Raw genomic sequence first — 27,486 nt, 5'->3', positions numbered from 1 at the left:
TTAAAGCATTCATCTTTTCAAACATCTTTCCACAATGTCCTCTGTGCAAAAAAAAATATATGCCTGGTAATGCTTTTTTTCCTTGATGGAACACAAATCCATGACTAAAAAAAATGTCGGCGTGTAAAAGAGTTCTTATTTAGACAAAGGAAGCTCATTTTTCTAAGTCTGACAGTTTCAAGAAATAAATGGTTGCAAGTACAAATCAACGATTTTTGAAAGGAGTGAATAACTTTCGAAATAAATCATATTTTATCTCAAGATCTTGCCAAAATAGAAGAAAAAGAAGGAAATCCATTTTGCAGCCATTATTACATTTAAATATGAAGATAAAAATAGTTTTTATGATATTTTAAATTCAGATTCGCACGAAAAATATTATGAAGGTAGTAAATAGTAAGAATACCAAGGTACTTGTCTAGATTCCAGTAAGTGCGCGACAATTGTATTGAAGATTAGACGGGCATTTTACCGGGCAATGCCTAGATGCTGTATAAACAAAGGGTTTCTCACCCCGGGAACTATATTTAAACTTTAGTTTTTGGGGTTTAGGGGAATATCAGGTACCTAGGTTGGGTTTGGTTAGGTTTCGTATTTGATATATGCCATGCTTTACCCCCCCCCCTAATGTGCAAATATATAGCCTAATTTTGTTCATAAACTATTATATTGGCATCCTGTTTTGTTTTATTTCATTGGCATTAACGAAACTTCACTTATCGCACACTTACCGGATTCTAGACAAGTACCAATACTAATTGATAAGATATTAGTAATCGCAAAAGTAGTAGGAATTACTTATAATTAGTTCAAATGGTAATATTTATTAGTATGTGATAAGTTATATAATATTATTGGTACTGTTGCGCTTAATGGTACACACGAAAGAAGTCAAGTTTGGTTAATGCTAATAAAAAAAAAAGGATGAATATATAATAGTTTAGAAAAAAATTTGGGCTATACATTTGCACATTATTTGCACATTGCACATTATTAAAAATTTGCACATTAGGGGGGGGGGGGCCTTGTAAAGCACACCATATATTAAATACGTAACCTAACCTAACCTAGGTACCTCCCCCCTCCCTAAACCTCCAAAAACAACAGTTTAAATATTGTAAATTCAATGAGAAACCACGCTCTTCGATATATTTAGATAGCAATTACCCGTTTTAAGGGTCTCCATCACTGTATTTCTTCGACAAACTATAGCGCTGTGTACCATTAGGTGCAACTGTACCATATTATTTATAAGAAAAACTAAATTTTTTAAGACGAGTTTTTATGTTATTTAACACTATTTTCTTTGTCTCCCATTTCTTTGAATCTAGGGCATTTTATATGCCTTAATTTCTTTGAGCCCCGCTTCCTCCACCGATCTACTCCACCTATCTACCGATCTACAATACCTTTGGTATTGTCTAAGGATGTTGGATGTTTGCAGCTTCAGCTAGTTTCCAATTCCTTCAGGTTTTGATCAAAATTTAAAGATTACATCTACCTCTAAAAACAAAAACAAATGATTCTAATATAGGTTATCTTTGATACCTTAGCACATCTACCTAGAAATTGGACACCTTTTTTTTAGTTTCTTTTCTTTTTTCTGTAAAATGTATGTTGTGTAATATAGTACCTTTTGAATTACTGTAGCCGATCTCCCTGTTTTTTGTTTTTTTTCATTTTTAAGTTCGTGCATTTTCAATTATTTTCTTTATTTATAGCCAGTTTAGAGCCAACGTATCGGCAACTTCAAGCAATGCGATTGGATAAAAGTCCCTTTGTGGTCATTTCTGTGATTGGTCAAGAATTGTTGGCTGTCGGCCATTTCCAAGCGGCCGTTATTGTACTGGAATCTGCTCTAAGAATAGGAACATGTTCGCTAAAACTTAGAGGTTCCGTATTTTCCGCTCTATCATCAGCCTATTGGGCCCTTAGCTCGGTAGATAAGGTAAGCCTAATTTTATTATAATTTTATTTTACTTTGAGCATTGGTCTCTTTAATTCAATAGACTTTATCATAGGCAGTGCATAGCGCTACCTAAGTAAAGAACGATGTTGGCACAACGTATTATTATTATTATTATTTTATTTTTATTTTTTTCAACCAGGGCACTTCATATGGAAGGAGTTGTCGTTGAAACTTAAAAAAGATCTCATACGATTGGAAAAAGAGAAGACTAGTGCCCTTTTTAATAGTCGAAAGTAATCGGAGAGCAAATAGCGAACCCCCCCCCCCCACCCCATGCCTATCGCTTCCCCAAACACATCCAATAGAATTCTAAAATAGCCATTTTGTTTGAAAGGTCCAGAAGTTGTGTCTTAGAGGATGCCCCCCCACAGCCCTCAGAGCAAGGGGTGTAAGTTATGTCCTGGGGGCAAATAAGGTTTTTATAGAAAGGGTGGTCGTATAAACTTCGGAGGGGGCTCATTGGATAGGTAATCAGAAGTTCTAGTGCCCTTTTTAAGAGTCAAAGTGACTGGAAGGTATTTCTTCTTTCTCAGGATGAGAAAAAAGAGCTGCTGTTGTTGGGCAGTCTGAAAACTGTAGTTACTGCTTATATATGAACAGCTGATATCTGTTTTTTGTTGTAATATGGGAGATACGGGATTCTGGCTTATTAAAATATACATCTGGTAACACTAAGATGAATACCAGTACCAGTCAGTATTGAAGTTTTGAAACTTCAAGCTCAAAAAAATGTCGAGTTATATCTTTTCTACCCGTCCTCACCTTTTTTTTGCTAGAACGAGTTTCGTATAGGCGTCAAAAGTAGTAATTTCTTAGTAAATATAAACCTTGTAATTATTATAAATTAATTTAAACTGTTTTACTTCAGAGATTTTAGTGTATCTTTTATCACTATAATTGTTGAAACATCTGTGCCTATTAAACATCTTTTTTTCCCTGCTGTATTTCGTTATTATTTTTCCATAATAATTACTATTTTTAAGATTGACAATTTTTGGTAATCAATGATTATATTTTAAAACGTTAAGTATACATTTAAAGGAACAGTTGATTAAGTTTGTTTGACTATCTACATGAGGAGCTAACAACTTCCTTTGTTTTAGGATGATCTTTTTAGACATAGTTTTGAAAAAAAAAAGGGTATGTACTGTATGCCAAAGTGAAACCACAATATTCGACTAGCAAGAAGACTGTCAAGCCCAACTTTTTAGGGGACGCCGACCAAACTCAGAAAATTTTCTGTCGTTCGGGTTGACTAGGCGCTTGAGTTCTTTCTTACTTCTTGCTTTGACATGGCGGGCATTAGGCCTATTAGTAGGGATGGAAAGTCTTGTATAGGGGTGTTGTCACTATTGTCTGCTGCGGGGGAAGTGAAGTTTTCGCTCAAGTATCTACCTTTTATTTAGTAGGCTAGTCTCTGAGCTCTCCTCATTTACGACCAATGTCAGGATCGTACTAGATCTAGGGGGGGGGGAGCCTCTTCAAAGCATCGGCAACCAAAGCTGCGAAAGAAGTGAAACTTATTCAGGTTGTATGTGACACTGTAAAGAAAAATTGTTTGAAATTCAACAAAAATTGTTTATGATATTTATCAACAACAACAACAAAAATGGAATTTCAACAGCTAAATTTATTGTAATTGAACATTTAGTACCTTATTAGAATTCCCTAATCAATACTGAGTTTCCAACTTGTGGAGAAACAAAAATATTGGATTTACAAACCCAACAAGAAATTTCAGTTTGTTTACTGAATGACCTGCAAAATCAACATATTTGGCCATAATAGATTAATAAATTCCTATAATATTCTTCCATCGCTCCAAAATGTTAACTTATAAGCTAAAAATGTTTGTACATAAATTTATGTCTGTACATAAAAATATTTGTACATAAATTTACTTTAAATGGCACCATTGGCAAATTTAATATGATGTTCAAGAAATTTCAATCTACTATTGAAAGTCTCATTTCATAATAGAGTTTGAAAAGAGAAAATTGAACGAAAAACCAGAATAGAGTGTGAAAAAGAATTTATATTCTTCCTTGTGTATTAGTATCTTATATTTGTGTATTTGACTTATCCTTGTGTGTTGACCTGCGCTAGCTTATAATTCCCTTTTAGCCCAAACTGAACTAATATTATTTTTAATATAAATATATCAGTGCAATATTTGATACAAGCTAAGGGCCAGATTCAAAAAGTCAATATCCCTTCATATGACATTGCATGCCTAGTGAAAATTTAAGCTAGCAGAAACTTATTAAATGGCTATTACAGGAGCCATTCTGAGAAGCTGTTTCTATGTTTTTGAATGAATGCCATAAAACCTGTGTACGCCATACGGTTTTATGCCTTGCCTTGTTTTGGGCCGAAGAAATTAATTAATCTTTTTGTGCGGTAGAATGTTGAAATTCGTTTCAACGTTGGGTTTTGTTTGAAAATCGTCATTTTCGGCCGTCTATTTTAGGACCAAATATACAGTAGATCGTCCTTAAGTGAGGTAGGAAGTGGTCACAAGGAAGAATTTAAAGGGAATCGGAACTTATCGGGAGGGGGGTAAAAAGGGAAAATTTGAATAGATTGGGATGATAGGGATGGAGGAAGATAATAGGGATGGAGGACGAGCGTGAGCAGCTGTGCTGGCCTCAGGCGACTTGGTGCGGCTGTGAGTTGTCAGTAGTAGTATTTCAGCTAACTTTTGTGACAGGGTTCTTGGGTGCTGCTGAACATGATTTAAAATTCTACTAGGATTGTGTCTTAAAATCATGGACCCTCTAATCCTCAACTCACCAGGTATGTATTCCGCAGAAGTTCTGTAAGATCTTGTTGATGTTCTGCGTTAGTTGGGTAGTTACAAAAGAAAACTCAGTGTATGGTTTTCATAAAAGGTGTTGTTGGAAACTGAATTGCGAACAGGGTCGCCCAACCATGGGGAGCATATTTTGCGCCCCACCTAGGTTTTAAAGATTATCATTTTTTGGGTATATTTATTAAAATTTCTAAAAACCAATAAATTACCCTTTCCCCTATATTTTGAAAAACATAGTTTTCAATAAAAAAAAATCTAGTACTTACGTGCTATTGCGACCACACCGAAGAAGTGAAGTTAGGTTAATCCTAATGAAATATGCCAGAATGTGATGAAATATAAACCTTTAGTAACAAAATTATGGAAACTACAACCGAGAATTATGGAAAGCCGGTTAAGAGCCGGAAAGCATTATATTAAATACCTAACCTAACCAACTCTATATATTAAGTATTTAATTAAAATATATCTGCGTGGTAGTTTATCTCACTGAGACTAAGCTAAGTATATCCGAATGCAGACAGAGAAAACGGTTTTACTCAGATCAAGAACAACATTGTGGTCGCTATAACACGTAAGTGCCAAAAATCTATTGTCTAAAAACGAGCCTATCTCATATTCCAGCATTTTCGTTAAAAAAATGTAAAAAATCCTTTCTCCCTCCTTTCCTACAGTTTCATTAATTGGCATCCCTGATTGAGAAGTAAAATAGGCGATCTTTCGTCTTTCAAACTGTTTTACTCGAATGGTAAAACCGCCGCATTATCTTACCGGAATGGTAAAAAAAAAAAAATGTCATGACTCTCGGGCTTAGACTCTTAGCTTTCAGCCCATGAAAACCCAGTTCAAAAACCATATTTTACTTATTCCCCCCCCCTAAAAAAAAGACTATTTGGGATATAGCTTCCATAGAACATACAAACTGTATGATACAGTATAGGCTTTGGAAACATTCCTGTAAGTTACCTAACCTAACTCAACTGCTGTCTAGTATCGCAAAAAGCCCCTTATCTAGAATTTTACTGATTTCTGTCGTACAATTTACCAATGACACATTCGAGAATGATTCCACAGCCTAAACTGTGCTCCAGGAGGGGTAGAGTGATTCCAGGGCGTAAACTATGCCCCAAGAGGGGTAGAAGCCCCTCGCCTAGAATTTTACCAAACATTTGTACTTGACCCCGGAAAATTTGACCCTGTTCGGCAGCCAAGTAGGACAAGAAGAAGGCTTCTACTCTTTAGGATATTTTCTCAATATCTTCAGATTTCAGTCTTGAGCTATTATCCTGGGATATTATCCTCATGAGCCTGTTAAGAATATCTATTAGGCTGTTTTTTAATATTTTTTCTAATCATGGATTTTTTCGCAAGGGAATCTTGGGGTATTGTTAAATTCTCAGTGACACCCCCTTTGGCATTAACAAGATGCTTAAATGATTGTATACTTGTAACTGACATTGTGCATCTATTGTTGGGTCCAGTGAAATATCATTGGATTCAAAAAGAAGTTAAAAAAAAATGTCCATTGTCGGGGTGCAATATTATTTTTCGTAGAATCATCAGCGAGTAAAAGGCTATGCTACCGTGCTCAATTAAACATTAAAAAACATCTAGATTTTATTTTTAGTTATCATTTAGATTAATTTATATCTCTATTTGTTTTGTATATGATTATGTCTTTTGTGTATACTAGTTATTCTTGGACAGGGGCTGATAAAGAACGATTGGAGTGATTGGGCCCAGTCGGGCCCGGAATTTGAAAGGGCCCCGCGCTGCCATCAAAATTAACAAAAAAGGGTTTTGGAATTTAATGTAAATTATTTTTGACGATATGGGATATATTATGAGTTTTTCAAATAATTAAAAATATATTTATTTTAAGTTTGCATTGCTGGATGAAATTTATTAATAATAATTTGTTTTTAATCCGCACAAAGCAACAAAACACAAGCAAGAAACTTCAGATATACAAAAATATAATGCACAATCACTAACGTCAAAACAATCTAATTAACGGGTGGAAACAGCTTAGAGAAAAAAAACAGCATTATCTGCTAAAAAAGTATTTAATCTTTCGAACGACTCAGTAATATCCGTAGCAGCGTATTTACTAAAATTGACATGATTACGGTAAGGACATGATTACGGTAAGGCAAATAAAGAAGGTGCTCCAGGTACCGAAAGTACATCACTCGAATTGATTTTAGTTGCTTCTTCTGGAGCAGTGGATACATACCAAACATAAATAAAACGGAGTCGAAAATAAACTGATATCCTTAAAAGTTCATATCAAATTTATTGAATTTAATCGGGGTAGTCCTGTATCGGGACGTACGAAGACGTACTTGAACTATACTTGAACTACTTTACGTGCGTAAGCTACTATGCATGTATATTTTATTTAAATATTTAATATATATAGAGGGCCCCTCAAAAAAAGATCCCATCGGGCCCGCACTTATTCAATCCAGTCCTGTTCTTGGAAAATAAAAGTGTGGATGAAGATCTAATTTTTAATACATATATTTTTCAAACATATCTACTACCTAGCAGTCATGTGTGTCTTAAGACCAGTCTCATTGACTTGATTGTTAATATTAATATCATAATCTTCTTTCCTCGCTTGCTAGGCCCTGATCTCTACGTTGGGAGACTCTGGGCTTTTTTTTAATCACTTGTCGAATTTTGTTCATAATGATAATGCAAAGAATAGATTATTGACGAGAAACGGGTTTCAAAATTCAACTCTCATTGTCCTCATCAACTCTGCGACTGGGCTCCCGCGGAAAGCTCATATTTTGTGATTTCCCAAGGATTTTTTTTTTTAATGTGGATATAAATCGTGTTTTTTTAATGTTTTGACCCCTCCCCTCCGAACTAAATGTTCTTTATTTTCAAAGCAAGATTTAGTACAGTAAAAATCGATGATATCCCGCTAACCTTTGGAACTGTTTTAAAATTTAAATCATTAAAAACCGCCCTGTTGTGGGAACTTGTTGAGGCAGAAAAGGTTCATATACCGCTACTCGAGCATATACGAAACTTTCCGTTAGGACTTACAAGTTCTATCCCTGTCGATCGTTGGAATGCAATTCTTTATTTATGCTTCTGCCTACAAATTTTCTTGTTTTGGAAATCAGCAGCGGTAAGGCTACGAAGAGGTACTCGTTGAAATTGATTATGGAAAAGGTTGATGTTAAAAACTTTCACAAAAGAAAGGTAATGCATTCAATTTTATAATACTGCCGATATGCTGCTGGTCTTGGAATGTAATACGATTGAATCCACTGCTGAAGGAGCTTGCTCAGACAAGAAAAACTCATATACAGTCGCTCCAGTAGTTACAAAACTTTCTTATAGGACTTTCTAGTCCTATCCCTGCTGATCATCGCATGAAGCTGGTGGATAGGTCTTCGATCTAGTCTTCTTTCTAAATCTTATTTCCTGATTAAGAAAATTAGTTCGAGTGAGGCTATGAAGAGTTCCGATTGAAAGGGATTTTGAGGTCAGCCATGAAAGGATTAAGTTGAATGCTTCCTCAGAAGGGTATTGATGTATGTGCATTTGGAACCCGTAATTCAAGAGCTTGTTAAAACAGCAGAGACTCGTATACCACCACTCAAGCAGTCGTGAAGCTTTTTGGTCCTACCCATGTCGATCCTAGGGTGAAGCTATTTTATCAATATTCTTCTGTCTACAAGTTTTCTGGTGAAGGGAATGATTGAAATAGCTCTAGAAGGGGCTCTGTAAAAAAAAAAAAAAAAAAAAAAAAAAAAAAAAAAAAAAAAAAAAATCTCAGGAGGAGAGTGATGCATATACTTGTAGAATGCGGACATAGTTGCCAAAGCAAAGCGCTTATTTACTGACTGAAAGTGTCGCCATATCATCGTCAAAAGCTAATTCCCGTTAGTGACGAATTTGCTAATGCTCGAACGGCGGTACCTGACTCTTTGATGTCTCAACCAAAAGACAAGTTAGCCTGCTCATTCACTGCTTGAATGCAGGTCTTAAGGAAAGGTGCAATCCGCAGTGCAAAAAGTGGGGTGGCATAATAGCAATACTACTTGGCAGTTTCCATGGCCTAGTGAAACTTGTTGGCAGATTTTGTCTGAAAATACCATTTTTACATATAAAAATGCTTTTGCTCAAAGAAACGCTGTCAAAAGAAAAGTTGTGCTGCTAAAGTGTCGTCAGCTTTTGGAATTCTGTCGGACTCTGCTACTGGCAGCTTTGAAACTTTTTCCAAACCTGGCTACAATAGAGTCATATAGAAGATAGTCGGTGCAAGAATAATAATTCGCGATATTATGAACAATGATCCCTCCACTACAGTGGTCAGACTAGGAGATCTGAGAAGATCAAAACCCTAAGGAGCCCTGCGACGAGGTTTGCCTATGAAACACAAAATAGGGGCAACATTTCTAGCTATGGACATCTAAATTTTACTTCTGAGTTTCTTAATCATTAAATTCTGGAACCTGAAAAATTATGATAAAATATTATTAGCAAGGTTCTTGGCTCCAGGTGGCATAGTCTTACGGTGTAATGAGTTGTTAGTAGTAGTAGTATTGTTCCATCATTTGCTTATGGGTTTGTGTTAAAACCGAGTTATGAACGCTATGTCTTTTGTGGTGTTATAGGAATATGCATATCTTTTGTGTTCAGTTCCATTAAAATTGACTAAGAATGCATTAGTCAAAGCCTTCATCCTTGACATATAAGCTTGAAGGACTAGACAAGTTTGGCTGGGGATTTTTATAGGTTCAAGTGGAACTTAGTGGGATTCTTTTAGATTCTGTGGCAACTGATGAAGCTAAGAATTTTTTGACGGTCAATTTTTGATTTGCCATTTTCGTACATTATCAATGTTAGGGTATGAGCAGGAATTATATGTTTTGCTACCAAATCTACCCTGAAAGATACGTTTGATATGTGCATGTGCATGAAATGTATGTATGTATGATGACACTAGACCCTTAAGGTCCAAACCGGCGGTGCTGCTCTGTCTTTTGGATAGCTAAACTTATCGGAATGAATCTTGTCGTCACCTATCTCAGTTTGCACACGGTGGCTCAGGAACTCCTGCGTTTCACTTATGTATGGATTATCATGTTATTTTGTTGGACGGAGGAGGTTTGTATTTATAAACTCATGTATCCATAAAAGATGCAAATACGTAAAAAATGATTTCGCACAAGCATAAAATAATGTTCTCTCTTTATGTGGATGCGAAATTTTTAATGGACACCCCTTTGAGTTGGAATCTTCTGAAGTTTATAGAGTTTGGTGAGGGACTATCCACTTTTTCGTACTCCATTTGTTGCGGAATATGTGCTTCGGAGGTGTTCCACACGTGGTGCGAATTGGCAGGGTGTGGTGGAAGTGCACCACGCGTGAGGGAACAAGTGGTACTTTAATATATACACCAGACGGCAGAGTGTGCAGCCCATCGGCACACCTGTGGCGAGAAGTGACAATCTCCTTGATACGGTAGTTAATTATAGCCAACATTCAACTTTAGCTTCTAGATGTGATAGATGACTAATGATTTTAAAGACATGACGGAATTCAGAGATTTAAGAATGTACGCAACTACTAACTATGGTTCCACCCCAAGAGTTTTAATATACGTCAATGACAGTGGTGTTGTCTGCTAGCAGGGTTGCCAATAAAAGCATCCGTGTTTTCCCACCCAAAAAGCTTTGAGTTTTGTATTCCGTATTTGGCTTTTTGACAAGGATACGTCGCAACATTGGATTCGCTGCTACCATTGGTAGCTACCAATACTTCATGTTGCTACATGCTTTCACAATTGGTTTTTACCATTATTAACAAAATTGCCATTATTAACAGCCACATGAATTTAGTTAAACTCGGTCGATCCAATTCTGTATGCCTAATACTGATGACATGAAATCTGTTAGTAAAGGAGTTACTAGAATTTTTTCAAGGGGGATGGCTATAAGGGGGTGGCGATCATAAAAACCCAATTAGGGGAACGTTAGAAAAAGTAATTTGATATTTTGAATAAGAAGTGCTCTGAAATTCAAGAAAATTTAGGATTTCGGGGGGCTTCCCCGAGCCTGAAGAAATTACCTTTAAATGTAAGGCAATTTGGGTTTCATTATAATGCTAAACTGCAAGTAGTAAAAATTGTTTTCTAGCACAAAGTTGCATTTTTTTTTTTACTCAACGTTTCCTTTAGAAAAGCGCTACAAAATTATCTGTGAGTTTATTGTGGCACTAGTGGCTCATTAGTGTGTAGTATGGTTTCGCGCACAGTGTACTATATTTATGTATTTATGGATATTAGAATTGGGGTGATTTGTTCGTAGAATAGTAACTAAGCTTTTTTGTATTATAATGCTAATGTATATAATGTTTTATAATCTGAAAATATTTTTGTTTTCAAATTCTCTACACATTTTAGCTGTTTTGACGTTACCATTTAATATCATTGAATACTGTCGGTTTTAAACTATGGTGCCCATATGGCATCAAGTTCAAGATTTTTTTTTTTGGGGGGGGGATGTATTTTTGAAAATCTAAATAGGGATATTTTTTTCAATGTTACAATGAAAATACAACAAGGCATTTTCAATGGAAGTGCCCCAAAAGGCATTTTTCAAAATCTTGGATGGGTACTTGCCCCTCCTGCTCCCAACAGCTGACGCAACTGTTGTCCAAAAAGACAAAACTTTTACCTAAAAACTTTATAGGTTCGAAATTTTTTTGACTTGCCAAAAGTTTATGCGTAAATATGGCATCGAATAGGATCTTGGTGTTAAAAGACCCAAAATCTCCAATGAGCCTCTAATGTAGACATGTTAATAACAGGTATGCTACCCTTATTTTGCTTTCAAATTTACTCATTTTTAATCAGGCTTATTATATTCTGTTGTTGGCTTTATTTAAGTAGCATGACTTCGTTTTTTAATCCTTTTTGATTTTTCACACATGGAAATGAACTTTTGTCAAAAAGATTAGATATGCTCAACCCATTAAGTTGATTCGGTGAATTAATAGCGAAATTGGTGGAGCAAATATAAGCTTTGTTCTCCATTACGGTGCAACCCGTTAGGCCTTGAAAATTTGAAGGTTAAATCTTTCACGCTACGCTGTTGAACTTTCCCACTAACATGATTTGAAGGACCCTTCAGGTTGCGTTTTGGTGTTATTTTCTCCCTTTCATACTGGATTGCACAGGGATTTGTTATCCCTCGTAAGAAATTGTTTTAACGTAAACGAAAGACGGAACTGGACGCAAAAGCCTTCATTGAAGAAGTTAAACAAGTTTCAACTTCTTACGTTTACAAGGTAAAATTGATCTTTTCATTGAAGTTTTTAGAAGCTAGAAAATATTTACACAGCTCAAAGGACCCTGCTTTCAAAGAAAAAGAAACCCTGAAAACGCCAGAAAAAAAAGAAATAAAGTGAAATAAAACATAAGAAAAATTTGTCCCTTGTGGAAAATGTATGGAATCGAGCAATACACTTTCCTTGCTTATTAGAGAATGATTTTGGCGAACCCGGAAACACTTTCCTGCTCGGTCGCACGTCTTGAAAACTGCAGGAAAATGAGAATGGGAAAGTGGAAAGCGAAGAAGACGCCTGGAGCACGAAGGCTAGTGGAATACGTCTGCTATAGCTATCTAGTTTGCCTGCACTTTGCAATAGGAAGTGGTCTTATTCGTTTTCACCACAAAAGTACTCTTTCCCAAATGCAGCCATTTTCTTCCATGTTCTTCAACCTGTTTGAAAATTACGCCAGGAATGTGGTTTCCAGCTCCAATTTCCACGACTTGTCTGGATTCACTTTCCGAAAAAGCGGAAAGCGTTTCCATGTCGTGAAGACCGGAATGGAGAGTTATTCCTCTCCGGCTTCATACACAGAAACACATGGAAAGTGATTCTTGATCTGCTTTCCATGTCACAAAAACGGCCATTAGACTTCGCGTTCGCAAGGATAGCGGCAGCAGCGACTATCAACTTCAGTGTAATTGTTTGCTAGTGACATCTTTTGTAAATTCAAAGCTTCTCCGGATGATGATCATGATCGTTGTCTATTGTCGTGTTGAACTTACGTTCTGACAAAATAGCATTCCAGTGTGAAGGAAACTGCTTTGATATAAAGGGAGAGAAACGCCAGAACCGTAACATGAAAGGTAACAATCTTGGCATTAAACGTAACGTAGTCTTACTTCTTCGATGTGGATTGTCTTCAATGTTTCTTTCACACTAAGCGGTACAGCCTTTCACACAAGCATTATTGAGGATTTTAAATTATGCTCTGTTTGGAGTTTTACCTTAAGGTCAGTTTATGTTACGATTTTGAAAAGTCAACATAGCAACAACAAGTGAATGTCTGGATGAGTAATTAATAAACTTTAAAAACAAATTAATAGATTTTTCCTAGAATGCCTTTCTCGCTTGATCAGAGTTTGAATCTCCATTTTAATTCCCGGTATTTCCCCTAGAACTATGTCTTTTGAACTTCCTCTTAAAGAAGTCAACTGATGGTTTCCAGCAAGGGCGTAGCTCCAGGATTTTTATTTGGCGGGGGGGGGGTCTACATATGGAGAGAATCAATGGGCATGGGCTATATTACAATTTTCCTTAAAATTATTGGGGAAACTTCCCCCCTTCCCCCTCCAAACGAGTCCACTCGTTTCCAGGAAAAACTCCTCTGCGAGACCATTTCAAATGGAGATGCAGCGTCTTACTAAGCTGTGGGAATTACTATCTATATTGTTTGTGTTTTTTTTTATTATTTTTGACTATTTTGACCGACAAGCTGAACACAAAAAGAAAGAAAACAAATATCGTAAAGTAAAATTCCTCGATATCTATTATGGCAAATCTAATAGTTTTTAGGCAGTACAGTCTCTGTTAGGCGTTAAAATTGGGCGTCAACATTTAGATGCCAAATCCTAATTGACTTCAGTAAATTTCTGAGAAGAAGTAGAACTTGACAATAACATGAGACTTGGCCCTAAATTAAAATTATCAGTGACTGCTGAGCAGTTTGAAAAAGACAAGTAGACCTAAGGGGCGGTTGAAAGATTTCTTATCAACGTAGCAAGCCCTGATGAAATGTCACTAATAACTTTGTATAAGTTGGTGATGTTTGATAAAAAGTGAGTCTTTTTTATGGCTTGCTGATGGAATAGATTAAAGTACTAAGAACCATAAAAACTAATTTTTGTTTTGCCTCCTGGACCCGTCTTGCTTCCATTCAAACTTGGAAAGCGCAATTTTTGTAAGAATTTCTTTTGGTTGTTTCAAAATTATGCAGTTTTTAGGACAATATTACATTTTCGTTAATGTTGGCACGCTAAGCTGTAAAAATACATAACCAAAACTAACAAGGTAAGTTTTACAACAGGGGCCTCGGTTCGTCCTCCTCCAAGACCTCAGTTTGCCCCCCCCCCCAGAAGAAATTTAGTTTCTTCAAGAATCTTGTCAAAACTAAGATAAGCCTGTATAATTCCAGCATCCTCAGAAACGGGTCCGTTTTCTTTTGCATAACTTTACCATTGTGGTACTATATGGTTTGTTTTTCAGTTTACCAGGATTTGGACGAAATTACACCACTGCATGACAATGGTTTTACTCTGTGAAAATTCAAATATTAACAACCTGTCGATTCCCAAAGAGAACTACAGGTTCTCAGACTGTTCGTTTCCATATTTTCTTTACTTATTTTTTGCTGTTTTTCACCCATTTTTTTTTTTTTTTTTTTTTGATCATATAAAAAATTGCATAACTGCATTTTGAGGTCTTTTTCATTATTTTATGATTTTTTGTAAGGTATATATGGTTGTATAAGTTTACATAATCAATTTCAAGAACCAGATTTCATTTTCACTGTCTTTGGTACTGTAAAAAATGGGAAAAAGAGACGGCTTTCTAGAACTTTATTCAGCAGACTGACACCCTACGCTATAAACAAAAGAAGGCCAAAGTCTTATATTTTTACAGTTGTTGTCATGGTTATGAGGCTGGACTTTTACATCATTATGAGTTTAAGGAGAAGGTCGTTAACACTGTATAAAGATAATATAATTTATATTATAATTTCTATTATTTATATACTGTGGTCGTTACAAACGATTTCAAGGGAGTTAGGAAATACAAGAGAAGATTCGAAAACTCGAATGGCCAGATTGGTTACCTTGAAAACGCAGGATTAAGCATATTAACCAAGACGAATCTCAATTGTACCGTTGATGTGGTTTGATTTTTGGTTTATATGACCGACCATAGTCGGCAAAATTTTAAATAAATAAGGAACAAAACTGCCTCATATAACTTGGTTACAACATTTCCGGAAAAAAGAAGTTCTTTCTTGAGTATGTAATTAAATAAAAAGAAAGTTTTCTGAATGAAAGTGTTGAATGACATTAAAACTTCAAAGAACACAAATTATTCTCTATATGAGGGGGGATGCCTCATCCTCAACTGTTTTCTCTTTTCGCTAAAGTTTGAGTTAATTCATTTTGTTCTTGGAAAAATCTCTATTAGTTTATTTTTCAGGCCATAACGTATATGCAGCAAGATCTGAGCATTGCCAAGTCACTGAATGACACTGTTGGAGAATGTCGTGCACATGGCAATCTTGGCTCTGCCTATTTTAGTAAAGGGAATTACAAAGAAGCACTAACTTCTCATAGGTACCAGCTTATGTTGGCAATGAAATCAAAGGACACACAGACTGCAGCAACTGCCTTAACAAGCCTAGGTAAAGTACTATTGGCGAGCTTTCAGGAAAATAAATCCGGCTACGCCACCGTAACAAAAAAACAAAACAAAAAACAATATTATAAGGGGGCTAGCACTTCGAAGGGAAAAAAACGCAAAAGTGATTAAACATTCCCGTTAATATTGTAGCGGCAACAGTATGTAATCCATAGTAGTAGTATTTAAGACACGGTGTTTGGATGAGGTGACTTCATGCTGTTGTTGGTGTAGGGGGGTCTAAAAATGTTTTCTTTTGCGATCCACTTTAACATTTTGAAGTGTAAGCCTCTATGGGGCTTAGAATCTATTCACTGTTAAGCAGTAAGGTAAATCAAAAGATACTACGTGTTGCCAGGTTATTAAAATAGCGCATGTGCGATGTCTCGGAAATGGCTTAGGCGGTCAAATTGAAACTCTCTGGAATTGTTTGGGGGAACTAGACCAAAATAGTAACATAAGCCGATTCCCGATAGCTTAACTGTGCTAATTCAAATAGCTCTATGTGACTTTATTGTAGAATTCAGAGCCACAGCCCATGCCCTCAAATTAAGTTAAATCTATCTGTTGGTTATTGGTTGTTGTTCCTATTGGTAGCCTACTATTGTACTTTAACATCCTTTGAGCTTGGAAAGGGGGCTAAATCCTGGCTTTCTGCTTTTTGTCCGTTTGTTATAAACTCCTTAGTACTAAAGTTCGTTTTGGCTTTTGTTCCTATTTGTACTATGGAATATTAACGTCCTTGGATGTGGGAAGAAGGGTTCCAAATTAAGCTTAAGTAAACATTCCGCCTATTAGTTGTCTAGTGTGCCAATTGAAGTGGACAGAAGTTATTCAGCCCCCCTTCTCCCTAGATTTATAAAAATACCCTTTTTTGGGGCACTTTCACTGATAATAATTAATGGTAAAATACATTGGTACTTATGCATTATATGCTACAAAAGAAAGAAGTCAAGTTTGGTCAATGCTAATGAAATAAAATAAAATAGGATGAATATATAATAGTTTAGAAACAAATTTGGGCTATATATTTGCACATTAGGGGGGTGGGGGTATAGCATAGCATATATTAAATACGTAACCCAACCTAAGCTAACCTAACCTAGGTACCTCCCCCGCCCCCTAAAACTAAAAAAAAATCGTTTAAATATTGTAAACTCGATAAGAAATTACGCTTTGCAATCAATTTAGATATCAAATACACGTTTCACGGGTATGTCTGGTTTGCTTTTACAGTCTAAACCGCTGTGTAGCATATAGAGCATAAGTACCAATACATTTTACCCCTCTTCCCCTATATTTTCTTCTTTACAGTGGGCAATTGACACTCACTGGCGCTCGCGAAGATTAAGACTGTTCTTCTGAAAATTACATAAAATTTCTGTGTTGCTAGTATGTAAAGATATAGTGTAATAGTGTATATAGTATGTGTACAGTGTATATAGTGTCTATAGTGTATATAGTATGTAAAGATCTAGATGTAAAGATATAGTACTGTATAAAAACTTTACACTTTAACTTTTTTCGTGCCTAAAGATCGGTTTAAACAATGCCGAATAATAAGACACGAGACTCAGTCAAATTTGGTTTCCAGAAAATCCACTGCCATTCAGGGTCTCATAGAAGAACGAGGCGGCAGTATTAAGCCGATAGTGCTGATTCGTTGCGGGTCAATGCGTGTCTCGGTACTTTCCCTTTATGTGGGCACTTCTAAAAAGTCAAGTTTGGTTAATGCTAATGAAATAAAACAAAATGGCATGAAAATATAATAGTTTAGAAACAAATTTGGGATATATATTGCATAGCATTGCATATATTTAATACGTAACCTAACCTAAGTACCTTTTTCTCCTCCGAAACCCCCAAAAAACAAAAGTTTGAATATAGTAAACGCATTGAAAACCACACTAAGCATTGCGTCACTGTATAGCGGTGTCTTGAAATAGCAAATCGAAACAGAGTTTTTCGTGACTGGTATCCTTTTAGGTGCCCATATAATTGGAAAGAGCCCGTGTCTCTAGCATGTTTAAAATTAAAAGTGCTTATGACTTACAGCTTTTTTTCTAGCAATAGCTAAGCCTGTCAGGCGACAAGAATAAAAACCAAAACATTTGCGAATGGAGCAAAATTATTTACCTCTCATTCCAGCACAAGTTTCGAAGTACCCTTGAACTTCCACCCTCCCCCCCCCCCACTAACAAAACTATCTCTAAAATGTGTGGTAGTCTTACCAAACTATGTTCGGAATACCTATTTACGAAGTGAAAAGATCCCCCTCCCTTTTAAATTTTTTTTTATCCATGGACGTAAGTGAAATAGTTCAAGGATAATTTTCCCCCACAAATGCAACTTTTACCCAAAAAGGAATTAGTTCTCAGTATTTTATTTTATTTTTACCTACTTTTAACGGATTACGGATTTATTTCGCTTCTTGCAAATAGAAAACAAGCTCTGCTTAAAAATGCTCTACCACCTGAGCTAGTCGAGCTTCTTAATAGGTTTTACACCTCTGCTGTATATATATACTATGGTATATATGTATATATAGAAATAAACATATATGTATTATATATACAAATATAATTTATAGTGTTATTATGTTTTTTATGTAAATAATATGGCATCTGCTATGTCGATGTAGGCAAATAATACGAGTTCTTATAAATTGGTTTTCTTTAGATTTACAGACACTTGCAAGTTATATGAACTAAGATATTTGTTAATCTTAGTAGTCAGAAGAGATGTTAAATTAAACTATTGGAAATTAGTATAAAGACATAGGAAGTTTCTAGTCTTAACTTGATTTAAAGGTTATAGTCCTAAGGCAGGAGTAAAAAAAAAAATCTTCGAATTAATTGTCATTGTCAGTATTTGACAATTAAACCTGGGTATTTCTTATTCAAATTTTCTAGTAACACCCCCATGAAAATAATTCTGCGTAAGTGCCTGTTTTAGTTCTTTGAGGTGCTTTCGACTCGGAAAATATATTTCTTACCTATATGTCAGCCAGTAGGCCTACACAGTCGAGAATTTGGATTTATAAAATCAAATAATAATCGGTTTATTGCTTTTTGTATACAGAGACAATTAGCTTTGGCCCAGTAGAAAACTACATTGTAGCCATATTTTAACAAATATTTAGTTGGTATTTTGGTGAGGTTAGGTTACATTTTGCATGCAGTCCCGTTATACTTACCCCCCCCCCCCCCGCCTAATGTGCAAATATACAGCCGAAATTATATATATATATATATATATATATATATATATATATATATATATATATATATATATATATATATATATATATATATATATATATATATATATATATATATATATATATATATATATATATATATATCTTCCAAACGTCTCAGTTGTTTCAACCACGTGCCTTTAGATCCAAATTCTCGAGTGTATACTAGCTAACAGATAAGTACCATATACTTTATTTTGATAGGCTACTACAATGATTTGTCCATAATTTTTTTTTTTTATGAACGAGCCTAGGAACGTTCCTAGGAACGAGCTAAAACAATCGTCTTAAGAAACGTCTGTGTATAGCAACTAACTCTTATTTGGTTTATGATCTGTTTGCTGTATGATGTATTGGTGTTTGTTGTTTGACTGGCAAGTTCTTAATGCATGCTACCAAGTTAGACCTAAATCAATGATTTTATCGTTGCCTGTGTTGACAGTTCAAATTGCTTCTTTTCACCAAAGACTGGCCCTTCTGTTTGACAAAATCTTATCTGATAGTTTGTTGAATAATGCTTTTAGTCCAAGATTTTGCTGTTTCTCTTTACTTTTCTATCAGAGAACTCAGCAAGGGTAACAAAAAAGGTGTTATTGTGTAAAGTTTAAACTTACCTCCCATTTACATCAGAAAAAAATTTGCCCCCCCCCCGCCTAATGTAGAAATATATACCCTGAATTGGCATATATAGGGGATGGGGCTCAAATAATCATTCCCGGTAGAAATGATTATTATATTCGTCATCAGCATAAAAAAGGCATCGAATGGTGTATTCACTTTATTCCTAACTCAATAATATGATTTGGTATACATTTACCAAAAAGGCATCAAGCGATATTTTTTGTTGGACTAAAAGTTGTGTCTATGCTACCGTGAAAGACCGGAATCTGTGAATGTCCACATTCACCTGTGAAGTCCGAAATAAGAATATTTAACACATATTTCGGACAAACACCAAGGGGCCAGTCGACTTTGTCAGTCTTATGCAGGGTTTGATGGTGACAGGTAGGTTAGGTTATAAATGTCACAAATTCGGTTAGAATCTCAGAAATTCTCAATATTCACCATTAGTGCATGACGTATCTCAACAAACACATAGTCGCTTGGTGTATGTCTGAAATATTTGTTAAATATCCTTATTTCGGACTTTCCCCGGTGAATGTCGACATTCGCCAGATTTCGATCTTTCACCGTAACATCTATATTCCTAAACTCAGCATATGCTATCGACTAGTTCAAGCTGTTTTTTCCTATCATCTTTGGCAAACAAAATGTTTAAAATTTCAGTTTTGCCAAAACACTGTTATGTCTCCTTTCCTCATTGGTAGAAATAGTTAGAAAATGGAGAATGGGGTATCAAAATCCTTTTGCCGTATCATTGATACCTAAAAAAAATTTTGTTAAAAAACGGCTATTTTTGTTTGTCATAAAACCTGAAACAGAGTTTTAACCAGTGGCGTCAATGGGAGGGGGGCACGAGCGAGCATGTGCCTCCTAGATTTTGGACGTAATACGTTACGTTAGGTATTTTTTTCCAAGAAAAAGTAATTCTTGGAAAAAGAAACCTAATTTAATTATTTTGTTCTGTATAAATACGTTTGTTTTAATTGATTTTGCCGTATTATTGATACCTAAAAAACTTTTGTTAAAAAACGGCTATTTTTGTTTGTCATAAAACCTGAAACAGAGTTTTACCAGTGGCGTCAATGGGAGGGGGCACGAGCGAGCATGTGCCCCCTAGATTTTGGACGTAATACGTTACGTTAGGTATTTTTTTCCAAGAAAAAGTAATTCTTGGAAAAAGAAACCTAATTTAATTATTTTGTTCTGTATAAATACGTTTGTTTTAATTGATTTTGCCGTATTATTGATACCTAAAAAACTTTTGTTAAAAAACGGCTATTTTTGTTTGTCATAAAACCTGAAACAGAGTTTTAACCAGTGGCGTCAATGGGAGGGGGGCACGAGCGAGCATGTGCCCCCTAGATTTTGGACGTAATAGATTACGTTAGGTATTTTTTTTCCAAGAAAAAGGAATTCTTGGAAAAAGAAACGTAATTTAATTATTTTGTTCTGTATAAATACCTTTGTTTTAATTGTAATGCTTTAGTTTTTCTGCTGATGACGTTTTTTTTGTAAGCTGTAAGCAAAATTCTTACAATTAATAAGAAAAAAAAAACTTAAAGCTGTATTGAAGCAGAACTTTTCACCAAGAAGAAATAGATTGAAAAATTAAACAGTCGTACTATACCAATCAGGAGTGTCAATGGGGGGATTCTCTTATATATGCCTGGGGCTAGTATGTAACCTACGGTCGGGGGGAAGGGGATTATCATTTTGGAGAAGACTTGCATGTAGGTATGGTTTTTAAAGGTAGGGTTATTTGTCTCTCCAGAAATAAGAAAAATGAGATTGACTTACGAAAAAGTGTTTCAGAAATAAGCTAATTCAATACAAGAAATGTTTTAACACGGAAGTATAGAACATCAATCTTTCTTTCCTCTTTGCTCAGGACATATTCTTTCAATTTTTCCGATCTGATGTAAAATGTAAGCTATGTCTTGGAACATACGGCCTTCTGAATTACGGCAACCAAGTTACTTGGCTATAGAAAAAGCATAATTTCTGCCTCAATTTAAAAAGGCCTATGTTGAAAGGCCTTCTCTACGGCGGTTTACATTAATTAAAACATATTAAGGAGGGGTGGGGGGTTGACTGTGTAAAGGGGAATTTCAGGTAACATTTTCGATTCACTGATTATTGAGATAGCTAAGACTTAGAAGTACCTTTAGAATTAGAGTTTTATCCTGGACCCAAATATAACAGGTACTTGTATGATATACGTCCTACCAAAAGTTCTTCTAATATGTTTCTCTGACGCTCAATCTTAAGGAAATATACCAAATTAAGATAAAAATATAGAGCTTTCGAAACAAATTTTGGCTATATATTTACACATTGGGGGGGGGGGGGTTAAGGTATTGCGGGTCTGTATGCTTAATGTCTTAGGTACAATTGTTCTGCATATTATGTAGTGAGAATTGTTATCTAGTTTCACACTGGCCAAATACTTTACCCCCTCCCCCGTAATGTGCAAATATTTAGCCCAAATTACATATTTTTTATCTATCCTGTCACTTATCTCTGTCTTGTCTCACGCTAAGCTGAAACAAACAAACGAAAAAAAAACCGGTTCTATAATGCGTCAATGAATGAATAACTTCAGAGTTAGGGCTTATATCATACAAGTACCATATAACATTCCTTTCCGTCGCAAACTTACTTTACCCCCTCCCCCCTTAACGGGCAAATATATACCCTGAATTGTATATATGCACGGAATTTTCTATACGTCAGTAGAAGGGCCTTATTGACTCCGACGAGGACAATACCCCTTCGAATCCCGATCCGGACACTTTTTTTTAAAACTCCCACGATCACCACGTGGTTTATGGTCCTAATATGGGCATAGAGTCCCTAGGGGAGATGGATTTCCGAGAAATTGATTGCGTAATCAGTCAATGACCTCCTTTTCCAAGGTCGATTTATTTGATGTTTCTATGTGTAATAGCTCCGGGATGAAGGTTGCACATGCGCATTGAATTCTAACGGGAACAATGTTATTGATCTAGGACTCGAAGGGGAAGTGAATTTCCGAGTACTTGATTGTGTAATCGAAGGGGAAGTGAATTTCCGAGAAATTGATTGCGTAATCGAAGGGAAGTGGATTTCCGAGAAATTGATTGCGTAATCGCTAGGGGAAATTATTGATTCACGAAGGGGAGAATTAAGAAACAAACATGGCTTCTTTAATCTGACACGATCCCTCACCCCTGCTGCCACCTACAACTTTTTTTTTTTTTTACATAATTTATTCAAGGATTATCGATCGAGTCTAATGTGGGTGTGTCAAGGTCAATCGATCGGTTGTTGTTTGGCCACGTGCGAATGACAGGAGGGGTGATTTACATAATAGATGGGGGAAGTATTGATTCACGAGCCTGGGGAAGACTGTACAAAAATTATACAAGTATTATCGATCGAGTCTAATGTGTGTCAAGGTCAATCGATCTGTTGTTGTTTGGCCACGTGCGAATGACATGAGGGATGATTTACATAATCGATGGTGGAATTATTGATTCACGAGCGTGGGGAATTATGAAACAATATGGTCATAGAGTCCCTAGGGAGAAAGATTACGTAATCGCTCAATGACCTCTTTTTCCAAGGTCGATTTATTTGATGTTGTTTGGCTAGCCTGCCCTGAGAACTTGATTTACATAATCGCTAGGGGAAATTATTGATTCACGAGCGTGGGGAATAAAGAAACAAACATGGCTTCATTGTTGTTTGGCTAGCCTGTCCTGAGAACTTGATTTACATAATCGCTAGGGGAAATTATTGATTCACGAGCGTGGGGAATTAAGAAACAAACATGGCTTCATTGTTGTTTGGCTAGCCTGTCCTGAGAACTTGATTTACATAATCGCTAGGGGGAATTATTGATTCACGAAGGGGAGAATTAGGAAACATTAAGGCTTCTTTAATCTTAGGTCTGAGGAAGGGGGGAATTAAGAAACAAACATGGCTTCATTGTTGTTTGGTTAGCTTAACCTGAGAAATAGCACCTGTGAACTTGATTTACATAATCCCTAGGGGAAATTATTGATTCACGAAGGGGAGAATTAAGAAACATTAAGACTTCTTTAATCTTAGGTCTGAGGGATAAACATTCTTTAGGACAGAGAGAAAAATTAATATTCTATTTTCAAATAGGGCTTCATTGATCTTTAGTGTCAGGAATTATAATTGACATCACTTGTTATCTTGGAATTATGCGGGAGTCTAAAGAGATAGAAATTCTATTTTTAAATACGGCTTCACGGAGCTTTAAGTCGGAGAGGTAAATTGATATTCTAACGAAACCCTAATAGTTTAGCTAGGAAAATTTATGAGATGAAGAGATTAACGTGGGAAAGGGTTTCCTAGAAATTTGAAATGCGTTAGCGCACAGATGCCATACAAAAGGAACACGCTGAAATTACGTTTAGGGATTATTTGGGCGAAACGGTTTTATCCATTTTATGGGGTTATTTCGGCGAAACCGTTAGAGCCATTTTGAAAGAAGATTTTAGAAAGGGTTTTAGAAGAGGTTTTGAGTGTGGTCGTTATAATACACAAGTTCCATTTGAACAGTGTTGTGAGGTCCTCTACCCCAACCCCAAAGGGTTCCAATCCTCATACCACAACCCCGAAGGCAGCCCCCGGGACTCCAAGGCCCCCCAAGCTCCCATAGAGCCCCAACCCCCCAAACGCCCTCCTCAGACCCTCAAAGACCCTCCTCTGGTCCTCAAAGGGCCCCCGGACCCCCAAAGGGTACCCCGGACCCCAAAGGGCACCCCCCGCCCCGCACCGGCCCTCCCCGGGCCCCCCCCAGGCCCCTCGAGCTCCCCCAGGCCCACCGGGGTCCCAAAGGCCCTCCCCCGGTCCCCCAATGTCCCCCCGACCCCCAAAGGCCCTCCCTGTGCCCCAAAGGTCCTCCCGGTGCCCCAAAGGCCCTCCCCCGCCCCCTCCTCCTCCTCCTCCCACCTCCTCCTCCTCCCTCCTCCTCATCCTCCCTCCTCCTCCTCCCTCCTCCCGGCCCCCCTCCTCCTCCTCCCACCTCCTCCTCCTCCCACCTCCTCCTCCTCCCTCCTCCTCCTCCTCCTCCTCCCTCCTCCTCCTCCCTCCTCCTCCTCCTCCTCCTCCTCCTCCTCCTCCTCCTCCTCCTCCTCCCACCTCCTCCCTCCTCCTCCTCCTCCCACCTCCTCCCACCTCCTCCCTCCTCCTCCTCCCTCTTTCTCGGTAAACCACAACATCACACTACTGAAATATTACAACTCTTTAATTTAAAATATTTAAATTAAAAAAGAAATATGAATAATCAAGAAATTGTAACTGTGACAAGGTAAACCACAACCAAACACTAATGAAATAGTCCAACTCTTGCATTTCAATGAAAGAAATTCAAAATAAACTTTGAAAAATCATGAAAATGTAACTGTGACATGGTAAACCACAACCAAACACTAGTGAAATATTCCAACTCTTGCATTTCAATGAAAGAAATTCAAAATAAACTTTGAAAAATCATGAAAATGTAAATGTGACATGGTAAACCACAACCAAACACTACTGAAATATTCAAACTCTTGCATTTCAACGAAAGAAATTCAAAATGAACTTTGAAAAATTAAGGGAATGTAACTGTGACAAGGTAAACCACAACCAAACACTACTGAAATATTCCAACTCTTGCATTTCAACGAAAGAAATTCAAAATGAACTTTGAAAAATTAAGGGAATGTAACTGTGACAAGGTAAACCACAACCAAACACTAGTGAAATATTCCAACTCTTACATTTCAATGAAAGAAATTCAAAATGAACTTTGAAAAATTAAGTAAATGTAACTGTGACATGGTAAACCGCAACCAAACACTAGTGAAATATTCCAACTCTTGCATTTCAACGAAAGAAATTCAAAATGAACTTTGAAAAATTAAGGGACTGTAACTGTGACATGGTAAACCACAACCAAGTTCTCTTCTGAATTTTACCAAAGAACACGCTTCAATTCTAATTTCACCAGAGAAAATAAAAATCTTCCACTTCAGTTCTCTATTTCACAAAGACATAAAGAAATTTAAAGTACAATTCTAAATTTTTCGGTGGAAGATAGAAAAAGTAATACCATACCTGTGAATATTTTCATTTAATATAAAAAGATCTAGTTAAATTTTCAAGTTCCTCAACGAAGTGAAGAAATGTTCAAGTTCTCTTCTGAATTTTACTAAAGAACAAAATTCAATTCTAATTTCACCAGAGAAAATAAAAATCTTCCACTTCAGTTCTTTATTTCACAAAGACATAAAGAAATTAAAAGTTCAATTCTAAATTTTTCGGTGGAAGATAGAAAAAGTAATACCATACCTGTGAATATTTTCCCGGAAGATAAAAAGTTCTAGTTCAATTTCCAGTTTCCTCAAAGAAGTAAAGAAAAGTTCAAGTTCTCTTCTGAATTTTACCAAATAATAAAATTCAATTCTAATTTCACAAGAGAAAACAAAAATCTTCCACTTCAGTTCTTTATTTCACAAAGACATAAATAAATTTAAAGTTCAATTCTAAATTTCTAGGAGGAAGATAGAAAAAGTAATACCATACTTTTGAATATTTTCCCTGAAAATAAAAAGTTCTAGTTCAATTTACAATTTCCTCAATGAAGTCAAGTAAAGTTCAAGTTTTATTCTGAATTTTACCAAAGAACAAAATTCAATTCTAATTTCACCAGAGAAAACAAAAATCTTCCACTTCAGTTCTTTATTTCACAAAGACATAAAGAAATTTAAAGTTCAATTCTAAATTTTTCGGTGGAAGATAGAAAAAGCAATACCATACTTGTGAATATTTTCCCCGGAAAATAAAAAGTTCTAGTTCAATTTACAATTTCCTCAATGAAGTCAAGGAAAGTTCAAGTTCTCTTCTGAATTTTACCAAAGAACAAAATTCAATTATATTTTCACCAGAGAAAAAAAAAATCTTCCACTTCAGTTCTATATTTCACAAAGACATAAAGAAATTTAAAGTACAATTCTAAATTTTTCGGTGTAAGATAGAAAAAGTAATAGCATACCAGTGAATATTTTCCCGGAAGATAAAAAGTTCTAGTTCAATGTACAATTTCCTCAACGAAGTGAAGAAATGTTCAAGTTCTCTTCTGAATTTTACCAAAGAATAAAATTCAATTCTAATTTCACAAGAGAAAATAAAAATCTTACACTTCATTTCTATATTTCACAAAGACATAAAGAAATTTAAAGTTCAATTCTAAATTTTTCTGTGGAAGATAGAAAAAGTAATACCATACATGTGATTATTTTCACGGAAGATAAAAAGTTCTAGTTCAATTTAAAATTTCCTCAACGAAGTCAAGTAACGTTCAAGTTCTCTTCTGAATTTTACTAAAGAACAAAATTCAATTCTAATTTCACCAGAGACAATAAAAATCTTCCACTTCAGTTCTCTATTTCACAAAGACATAAAGAAATTTAAAGTTCAATTCTAAATTTTTCGGTGGAAGATAGAAAAAGTAATACCATACTTGTGAATATTTTCCCGGACGATAAAAAGTTCTAGTTCAATTTACAGTTTCCTCAATGAAGTCAAGGAAAGTTCAAGTTCTCTTCTGAATTTTACTAAAGAACAAAATTCAATTCTACTTTCACCAGAGAAAATAAAAATCTTCCACTTCAGTTCTCTATTTCACAAAGACATAAATAAATTTTAAGTACAATTCTAATTTTTAAGTGGAAGATAGAAAAAACAATACCATACCTGTGAATATTTTCACGGAATATAAAAAGTTCTAGTTCAATTTAAAATTTCCTCAACGAAGTGAAGAAAGGTTCAAGTTCTCTTCTGAATTTTACCAAAGAACAAAATTCAATTCTAATTTCACCAGAGAAAATAAAAATCTTCCACTTCAGTTCTCTATTTCACAAAGACATAAATAAATTTAAAGTACAATTCTAAATTTTTCGGTGGAAGATAGAAAAAGTAATACCATACCTGTGATTATTTTCACGGAAGATAAAAATTTCTAGTTCAATTTAAAATTTTCTCAACGACGTCAAGGAAAGTTCAATGTATCTTCTGACTTTTACTAAA

General features: G+C 35.8%; 1 protein-coding gene across 1 annotated transcript in view; it reads left to right on the top strand.

Annotated features, from left to right (window-relative positions):
* Positions 1-27,486, top strand: part of LOC148941954 (uncharacterized) — a 212,188-nt gene that overhangs the window by 129,208 nt on the left and 55,494 nt on the right. Inside the window, exons 5-6 of the mRNA XM_089103189.1 lie at positions 1,722-1,948; positions 15,318-15,572. Of these exons, the coding sequence (XP_088959315.1) occupies positions 1,722-1,948; positions 15,318-15,572 (482 nt within the window). The remainder of the gene's footprint in view (positions 1-1,721; positions 1,949-15,317; positions 15,573-27,486) is intronic.

The sequence above is a fragment of the Artemia sp. Qi Xiang Cuo genome, chromosome 17, assembly GCF_049724085.1.
Source record: "Artemia sp. Qi Xiang Cuo chromosome 17, ASM4972408v1, whole genome shotgun sequence".
NCBI lineage: Eukaryota > Metazoa > Arthropoda > Branchiopoda > Anostraca > Artemiidae > Artemia > Artemia sp. Qi Xiang Cuo.
Note: the sequence above shows the minus strand (reverse complement) of the source record. Positions and strands in the feature narration are given on the sequence as shown.